At 39.8% G+C, this 10,091-nt stretch overlaps 1 protein-coding gene across 4 annotated transcripts in view; it reads right to left on the reverse strand.

Annotated features, from left to right (window-relative positions):
- The window catches only part of LOC136871957 (uro-adherence factor A), a 171,091-nt gene extending 163,038 nt beyond the window's left edge, over nt 1–8,053 (reverse strand). Inside the window, exons 1-2 of one of the 4 annotated variants that reach the window (XM_067145714.2) lie at nt 7,933–8,053; nt 6,957–7,057 (exon numbers count right to left, since the gene is read on the reverse strand). In XM_067145714.2, coding sequence (XP_067001815.2) covers nt 6,957–7,026 — 70 coding nt within the window. In that variant the 5' untranslated portion in view covers nt 7,027–7,057; nt 7,933–8,053. Of the gene's footprint in view, nt 1–6,956; nt 7,058–7,290; nt 7,609–7,932 lie in introns of those variants that run through there. The other 3 variants (XM_067145716.2, XM_067145715.2, XM_067145713.2) reach the window with 3 other exon arrangements.
- Nucleotides 8,054–10,091: the final 2,038 nt, after the last annotated feature.

Genomic DNA, 10,091 nt, shown 5'->3' on the forward strand with positions numbered 1-10,091 from the left:
TTATTATACGAATAAGTTTTTTTTTTTGCTAGGGGCTTTACGTCGCACCGACACAGATAGGTCTTATGGCGACGATGGGATAGGAAAGGCCTAGGAGTTGGAAGGAAGCGGCCGTGGCCTTAATTAAGGTACAGCCCCAGCATTTGCCTGGTGTGAAAATGGCGAACCACGGAAAACCATCTTCAGGGCTGCCGATAGTGGGATTCGAACCTACTATCTCCCGGATGCAAGCTCACAGCCGCGCGCCTCTACGCGCACGGCACGAATAAGTTAACAGTGTCTTTAAAAGTAGAAAATGTCACAATATGAAGATAAAGTTGGAATTCTAGAGGACAAATTGGGACAATAGTTTTTTATAGGAAGGGGAGTTAAGGACTGGAATAACTTACCACAGGAGATGTTCAATAAATTTACAATTTCATTGAAATCATTCAAGAAAAGTCTAGGGAAACAACATATAGGGAATTTACCACCTGCGTGACTGCCCTAAATGCAGATCTGTAGTGACTGACCTAATTGTTCGTGAGACAAATAGGTATGCAGCAGAATGTGTACTTGGCACACCCTTGGAACCAAGGTCATACGTGAGGAAGTTGGGAGCCAATGATGGAGGGCAAATTTGTGTGTTCTTGGGGCTTGTAACGTTGATGGAGATAATGCAGAAACCGACCCTGAAGAGCTATTTCACCAGGGATGGATTATTTAAACCCCCATGCATTTCCTCAAATAATGGCAAAGGACAGATATGGAACTCATCTTGCAATATTTACATTTCATTGACAAATCTGCATTATCACCCATCATCATCATCATCATCATCATCATCAACGTCCCACTTCAGTCGCCCGGGTGTGGTTTGACAAATCTACATGGGGCATATATTCGGGGCTTAAAAAGCTTTTTTAAAATTCAGCCTTTCCTGGAAATTTTATACGAACATTCTCAGACAGCCTGCATTTCCAACAAAAATATTTCTTGCCTATTTTGTAAATATGTCTGAAATAAATAGGTACCAATTGTGGAACTCATTCAAATTATATATTTTTTGCTAATATTTTGGGTGGTTATGGACAACCCTTAAATGATGTAATCACCTATATTACTGAAAGACACTGATATTTATATTAGTAAGTAGACCGAAAATTATAATTACATTGTTTCGTATATTTAACATCATGAATTTTTTAACTTGATGGTGTCTAAAACCTCTGTTGAGCTCCAATTGAATAAAGAAGGATGGTGCTCCCATTAATCAATCATGGGTGAAAGAGCATTAAAAAATTATATAAAACAATACCTGAAGTAGGGTAGGGATCCTTACCAGGGACCCACCAACCTGCTCATAGAAGTATTCTTATGAAAAGATTCAGTATGTACTGTGGAATATTAGTACCACGAGTCACCGTTTGCAGAGCAGACATCTAGACGCAATTTCACTGTTGCTCGTTCGTTTGTTTCTTTCTCTCTCTCTCTCTCTCTCTCTCTCTCTCTCTCTCACTCGTGAACGATGTGATCATGCGGTGCACAGGGCTGCCAACTTGTGAACTCAGGAACTAGAGTGAAGATTATTGTGTACGACCCCAGGTTAAGACCAAAGGCTAAATTACCTTTTTTTCCTCGCCATGCAGACAACATGTGCCGCAGCCATAGGAAAAAAGCGTGTGCTACATTTAATTAGGTTATAAAAGTAAATATACTTGACGGATGGATTCCTGGCTCTCGTAGGGAATACATCTCTCCTCTATAAGGTATTCCACGCAAGATTTGCATCATTTCATGACAAAAGATTGGCCTGGATGTGCAGCTAAAAGTTATCTTTATTCTTGCCATGCGGGCGATATGCACCGCAGCCAAAGAAAAAAGCCGTTCAAAGGGAGTGCGGCCCGAAAGGGGCCACTGATGACTGAGATTGGCCTTGATGTACAAAGAGCCCGCAAAGCAGCACATCATTTCCTTTACAGGTTGCATTTAGTTGTGTTTTTGTTCTGCACGGGTTGATAACCGAATCTACTCGTCTTGACTGCTGGGAATGATGCCATATCCGATTATATCTCAGCCAATGGAAATGCTAGTACAGTACGCAAACCTTTTTGTGATACCCGAGCTCCCTAGTGCTGAATTGGTAGACCTCGGTTATCTTCGAGATTCGTATTGGCACCTTTGACACAAACTATGAATCGCTTATGCACTGCCGTGGCGTACACTTTACGTACCAGTACTGTTGTTGTTTACACAGTAAAGCCAAACTGTAGAATTCATGCTAGGAACAAGATTCACATCGAGAAATGTTATATAATGTGCGTGTGACAGTTGTTGGCTTAAGATAATAAAGGTTTAAAAAATTACTATCGAATGATCTTATTATCGATTCAATTCAGGTTTCATTTCCATTTGGTTGGCAGTATAACCAGAGCCAGGAGAGCTCCCTCGTTAATCCTCACCCCCGTAAAACTTGGTATCAAGAAAAGGTTCACGTAATGTACATGCGTAAGCAATGGAGAATGGTGTGTGCTACATTTAATTAGGTTATAAAAGTAAATGTACTTCTTCGGACTGGTGGGCGGGTTCCTGGCTCTTGTAGTGAACACATCTCTCCAACTTCATTAGAATGTTATAGAATTGAATTTGGTAGAAATTTGCATAGGGGTCCACAAAGGTTATTACATACAATGTTACTTTAAATGCTGCTATTCTCACCTAAAAATGATTGTGGAAGAGAGATGTGCTCAATACGCTTGCCAGGGACCAACCCGCCCGCCCCTAGAAGTACATTTACTTTTATAAGAAAAAATATTGTTTCAGACGCCATAGTCCATTGCGCATGCGGTACTATAACGGTGATTGGTTGACATGGAAGAAGATAATGTCATTGACACCTATGATGAGGCCAAGACTGTCACCAACCTTTGCAAAAGAAAAAAAATTATGTAGTGGCCAGCGAAGTTTAAAAGTGTCATGGTGCCGGACGGTAACCTTACACTTTCTCAATTCCTCCTTTAATCTCAAGGCTTACGGCGAGAAATAAAGGTCATTTATTAGCTTTAATGTATTTTTGCACATCCAGGCCAATCTCTATCATGAGAACAGTGGCCCCTGAAGGGGCCACACTCCCTTCAAGCGGCTCTTTTCTATCACCATGGCACACACTGTCTGCACAGCAAGAAAAACGGTAATTTAGTAGTTGTAACCTATCTTTACATATCCAGGCCAATCTCTGTCATGAGAACAGTTGCCCCAAAAACCCCCTTCGAGAGGCTCTTTTATAATACCAATATCGCCGCAGCGCATATGTCCGCACGGCAAGAAAAAAAGTATAGCCATATAAAACCAATAACCAACAGTTGGCAGCATTTTCGTTTCTCTCTGCACTCCCTCTCAGCGCTACTAGTGGGACAGTCAACTCGCGTGCGCCACCTAATGGTGGCTCCTGTTACTAATCCTTGCGGATCCTTAAATAAAGTTATGCCGCAAATTTCTACCATTCTTACTTATTTATATATATTAGAATTAAAATTGAGAATGTGCAAATCTGTGTTGGAATTGGTCAACTTGAGTCAGCTGTGATGAAGACAAGTTCCCTATTGTCTCTGATAAAGCTCATCATGTCTGGGCTTAGGGCTGCCACATTTAGTAAAAATTTGAACACCATGTTTGCTGGATAACCTTACTTTTTGTCACTTGGTAATCTTTTGTCACATTTTGCTTGCTCCCAGCCCATATCTTACCCTGTCCAGTCCAATATTCTAACCTGCCCAAACCAAAGGTCTACTCTACACCAATGTTCTTCATACCTCATAATTCTCCAACATTTGCAACCCTTGTTTATTATATGTGACGCCATCCATGCCTAGTCACGTTTGATCTCTAACCAATCTATCGCAGATGGTCCATGGAAGGTTTACTGGTACAAACCTAGTGTATGCACTCCAGCAAATAAGATAAGTTTGCAAGGAAATATATATGAATCTTAGCTTTAAATCCTTTTAAAAGAGAGACGTGTTCATTATGAATGCCAGAGACCCACCAGCCTACCCAAAAGGGAACAGTTACTTTTATAACCTAATTAAACATTTCACATGCGAATGTCCATTAGCCGACCTGCTACTAGCACTGCCATTGGTCGACATGACATTCCCAGAATTCATAACTCGCAGCTTCTCATACCAATCCGTGCAGAATAAAAACACAAGAAAAGGCTCTGTTAGTGAATATAACCTATCTTTGCAAATCCAGGCCACACTCCCTTCAAAAGGCATACTGTCCATACGGCAAGAAAAAATTTAATTTAGTGGCTGCAACCTAACTTTACAAATCCAGGCCAGAAACTTCGTAACAGATGGTAACAGTTCATAGCTTGTAAAGACACACCTATCAGCAATCCCGTGAACTAAACAGAACAGAAATTAAAGACCATCACCCTCTGCCGAGTCTTGTGCAATAAGTGGAGTGCCTCCACAAGGATTGAGCCATTTTACCTACGGAATAGAGATCCTCTATCTTCATTCAAGCAGATTAACATCTAATTACAACCACAAATGAAGTAGTGTGAACATTTGAATGGTGTGGCTTGTATGTCATTCCTTATACTATAGTTCACTATTTTTTCGAATCTACTACAAATAAACTTCAGTGGAATTTATGGTTCAGGTAGACGCGTGTAGGCATGTGTGTAGCAGAACTGGCTGAAATTTGTGGACGGAAGAGCAACGGAAAGCAAGATGGAGCAAGAAGCCAATTGCCTCCTTTCCAAGGACGGCTCTGGTTAGCTATTGTATGTGCACTTTTTAGTGATCGATTTTTGTACCGGGTTGAGGAGTAAGGAGGGAGCACTGCCGGTTCCAGTATTACTGCCAACTGAATGGAAATGAAATCTGAAATGAATCGATAATATGACTGATCGATATGAATTTTCTAAACCTTTATTATCTTACGCCAACGACTGTGTCACACACACTCAATATATAATATGATATAACATTTCTCGAGGCAAAACTTGTTCCTAGCATGAATGCTATAGTTTGGCTTTGCTGTGTAGACAACAACAGTACAAGTACGTAAAGTACGCAAAATGTCGCACAGCGATCATAAGCAATTCTTGGTTTGTGTTTCAAAGGTTGCCAATACGAATCTCGAAGATAACAGAGGTCGACCGATTCAGCACTAGGGAGTCCATCTATCACTAAAAAGTGCGCGAACAATAGGCAGCACTTCACTTTCATGTGCACTGGGACTGTCACCACTAAACATCAGGATCACAAAGTTAGTTTAACAGAACTGTAATATCCACTCTACACAAGTCATTCCTCATTTTCATTTCTACATTAAGCCTATAAAAGAGACGTTAAATACCATGAGGTCCTATTTCAATGACAAGTGTTTCATTGGCAAAATCCTACCATAATTCAAATAAATACCACAAAGAGAAGCAAGTGAAGAACAAAGATTTAATGATATATAAAATAACTATAGACAAAGATTAAATGACCAAGTGAGTGGCTGCGTGATTTGTGTCATGAAGTCATCAACTTGAGTTCAGGAGATAATGGGTTCAAACCCCACTGCCGACAGCCAGAAGATGGTTTCCCGTGGTTTCCCATTTTCACAGCAGGCAAATGTTGTAAATCAGGGTACGATGCGCATTGGTATCACCCAAATATCACTGTCAAATTTGTCACAAATGGAACATAATAATTGCTTTTACACATATCAAGTGAAAAATCCCTGGCAAATTAAGAAATACCGTCGTTATTTGAGAAATATGAAAACATACTTAAGGCTTGTAGACAGGACTGGTTTATGACGTACTGCGCTGCTGGTGCCGTCTTTTGTTACTTTCTTCAGGTCCAGGGCTAGCACCGTGGAATGCGAGTGCTATGTCTGTGGATTCTCATTATCTTTGTCCATTCGCTGCTGGTGCCGTCTTTTGTAACTTTCTTCAGGACCAGGGCTAGCACCGTGGAATGGGAGTGCTATGTCTGTAGATTCTCATTATCTTTGTCCATATGACTAGAGCGGCCAGTTCAAACAGCAAAATGGAGGTCAACAGAAAAGTAGCTCGATCCCTGGACCAATAAATCACTAGTCCACTGAATTTTTCTTATGTACAGTGGCCATACCATTTTGTCGCCTATTAAATATTGCATATCGCGATACAATTCATGAAATGATGATGTTTGACAAGTGAAGCAATGAAACGAAAGCAAAGAAAAAGCAAAAAACTTCAGTGAACACAGATATCACACACGAAATCGTTGAAAGTATAAGACAAAGGACATACGTGTGTCACTGTGAGCGCAACATCAAATGTACTTGTAAAGTGGTAAAGTACGTATACATAATATTGTCCAAACATCAAATATGTCTTAATTTGCCAGGGATTTTTCACTTGATATGTGTAAAAGCAATGATTATGTTCCATTTGTGACAAATTTTATAGTGATATTTGGGTGATACCAATGCGCACTATACCCGTAAATCAAATGAGGCCACGGTTGCTTCCATTCCACTCCTATCCCTTAATCACGATACAACCTATGTGTTGGCATGACGTAAAGCAAGTTGTAAAATAAATAATTAAATTACACAAGATAATGTAATTTAATGTAATGTTCTGGTGTCAAGTCTACACGCGTATGTCAAATTCCTAACCACACCAGAGTTTCCAATGTCAAGACATGGCTGATCCTCCTGAAATAATTGATGCCCTACCAATAGGTGGTCAAGTTGCCAATGAAATTTAATTTTAGTAGGCCTAAATCAGTCTGTACAACTGACACATTGATACGGCTTGATTAACGAACCAGAAGTATCCAACAGTCTCAATTGCGATCAAGATATCAGATTATTATCCTTGATCAATCTGACATCGCTCTAAATTACAACCTAGGACTTAGTAAGGAGGTATAATAAATCTTCCTATTGTACACAAGACCGAAAAATTATTTTAGCTTCTTTACCTGTTTCACCAAGTGAGTTATTGCACTCCTCTTTATTCCCTTCTCCTGCTTCACCCATCACTGCCTCCATTGGATCTGAAGCAGAAGCACTTGGCTGAAACCTAAAATGACAAAATTAAGACCTGTTATTATAATATCAAAAGTAGGTTAGGTTAGGTGATCAACCATTTTCATTAAAACATGCTATTATTCAAGATGGCGGTGTCCGTTCTTGAATAGACAAAACCTAGGGTACAAGTGATCTACAACTGTCAAAATGTCATAAACATAAGCAACACAGGAATCTACTGCCTGATACTAGTTGACAGAAAGGTAGGTGAAAGTCAATGCTCACATTTTACTAAATTATCAAAAAAATCAATATGTGTCGGTCCATTTGACTTTTAAAGATGCAACACGCTTACCGCGTCACACCTGCCTAGAAAACATTATGTATCCAGAAGCCGAACAATGGGCTCACGAGCCGACACTTGTCACTTTACGGAATACGAGCATACTGCGAATGACTAGTAGCGATCGTCACATCTTTCGGAGACTCCAATATATCAGACATTGAACCGAAGTATTTTCACAACTTTCCCATACATTTTCCGCAATGACACCACTAGACCAGACAATTCACCAGAGTGCAGCAGTGTTGTTCAAATCCCAACACGTTGTATAGGTATAAACTGTTTCTCTCAAATACTTAACCTATATACACACACACCCACAACAAGGAATCGCGTTCAACATAATCGATACTATGCAATTACGTACGAGAATAACAAATAGCATCTGCGAGTCATATATTTTAGCCGCACATTCTACCAACTGCTCAATTGGATTCCGACCTCCCGCCATTTCCTGGAGCACAACGAGTGGTGCAGACAACTGCCGCCAATAAAGCTGAGGAAGAAAAGGCAGTCCAAAGAGAAAGATTGAACATTAATCGGTAAAACACAATTTATAATTAAAAAATAAAGCTATGAACTACCTTTCAGAACTTAAAGATGTTATAATTACTTCACATGATTCACTTGGATTCTACTAAACTCCACCACAGAATTTTTGTTTGTAGACGACGTCACTAACCCTTACCACCGAAAACTGCCAAGATGGCGTCTTCGGTCACGTGACCGCAAATTTGTGACGTACGCACTCAACATAAGAGAGGGTCGGTAGTCCAATGGACTAAAGATCTTACGGTCACATGACAAAATGTGCTATATTAGCCAATCACAGAGCAGCTCGAAATATGCTTAAACAACCCCCCACTACCCAGATAAAATGTACAATAACACCCTCTGGCGATGAATATATTAATTATTTAAAAAATATGTTGTGCCCTGCAGTAGACATTGACCAATACATCAGCTGATATTGTCCAAATAACGCTGTCTACGATGAACATCAGTTTGTAATTGGCGCCCTTTCAGTGAGGTAACTCTCGTTTCTCCCTGCGCTCTCTGTACTAGATCAGGTTTCACATCAGGACTTCTGGGTGTTGCAGCTAGTTACTCTACTCCACCAATCCAAAGGATCAGCAGGACATCCAAGAATGTGGTAAACCTTTAGAACATATCGCTCTCCTGGTTACCGGTATTAAAAATACAGTTTACATTTCAGCTGGTTACCGGCAATTCCTACTTTCATGGGAATTTTATCAACTGCCCGGAACGCTCAAAAGTATGCTGTACCGGTACATAGGATTCATCCACTTCTGCTTATTACCCCTCACTGGTTGCCAATTCCAAAAACTACTCTGGAGGTCCTTACTGAAGACACTCTGCAATAGTAGAACTTGGCACCTGCCAGAGTGCATTATGAAAGCTTCTTTAAAACAACTACCGGTACAGATGGTTACTTGATCATTCTTCAATTGATAAAAATCAGTTCAATTTTGGTTCTCTTTTCGACAATGAAACTGGACATTTGCAACCACTCCGTCCAGACCATTCTACAGAGAACATGATACAGAACGTGTCCATGGTGTCTCTTTTCATAGAGCACATGCTTTGATTTACATCATATTGATTTTAGCTTTTGGATTTCAATGCAATAGGCTACCGCTAATGGAATTTTAAAAGCGCATATATCATTACCTCAAGCAGATTTTTCGCAGGAAGATGGTGTTTACTTTAGATTGGATTGGCATTAGACAGTACCCCTGAAGCTGAAATATAAGGAACGGGAATAATGTCAGGCGTATAGGTATTAATACTGGTACCTTCAGTTGTATCTCCCTTGATTGACTGTTACTGATCAACTCTCACCCCAACGCTATTAAGTTTCTGAGATCTGAGGAGTCTTCCTTTTTCATCCCTAAACTAGCATCCCCTCTGTTCAGGGATTGGTACTCTTTATTTAGTTATGTGTTGAAATTCCTTCATCACTCATCGGTGTATCGTACTTGCGTGTTCAGTAAGCATTATATAATTGTAATAATTGCATATTAGAATAGACACTCCAAAACCTGAAATACGATACTATTCCAGCATTTACGTGAAGTGCGTGGTAAGCCGCAAAAGTTCAAACTCAGCGTAGAAACTGTCAGCATCGAGATTCGAGCCTCAGATCTCCAAAGATCGAACTTGCGAGATCTAGTGTGAAATCTGAGTTAAAACGCTTAGCTACGAAAGTGTGAAATATTCTTACTTTAATACGTCTAATGATCCTGTAGTTGAAGTTTTCACCATATCACCTTTCTTCTTCTTCTTCTTCTTCTCCTGCTTTCCGATGAGGCCTGCTAAGGACAACATGCAAATTTCAATTCAGTTCTTCATACTTTGTTGTTTTCTTTTCCGTTCCTTCCAATATTCCTTCATCTTTTCACTATGCTGTTTCTTTCTGTCCTCGGATCACTTCACACCAGGTTTCTTGTTCAATCTTCCTTGGAATCCTTCCATACTACCCTATTTCTAAAAATCTCTCTGTCCATAGTTTATTCTTCTCTTATGTCATTCCTTTCTAAATCTTTCTTTACTTCTTGAATCCAGCTAGTTTTTGCCTTTTTGTCCCAAAGGTACCGTACTTGAAAATCCTTTTTGTTAATCTGGAATCATCCATTCTGTAAATATGTCCAAAAAATTGCAATCTCCTTTTTCTTCTGGTTTCTGTTATGTTTTCTATGTTCCTGTATATTTCAACATTAGA

This window comes from Anabrus simplex, chromosome 4 (assembly GCF_040414725.1).
Source record: "Anabrus simplex isolate iqAnaSimp1 chromosome 4, ASM4041472v1, whole genome shotgun sequence".
Classification (NCBI taxonomy): domain Eukaryota; kingdom Metazoa; phylum Arthropoda; class Insecta; order Orthoptera; family Tettigoniidae; genus Anabrus; species Anabrus simplex.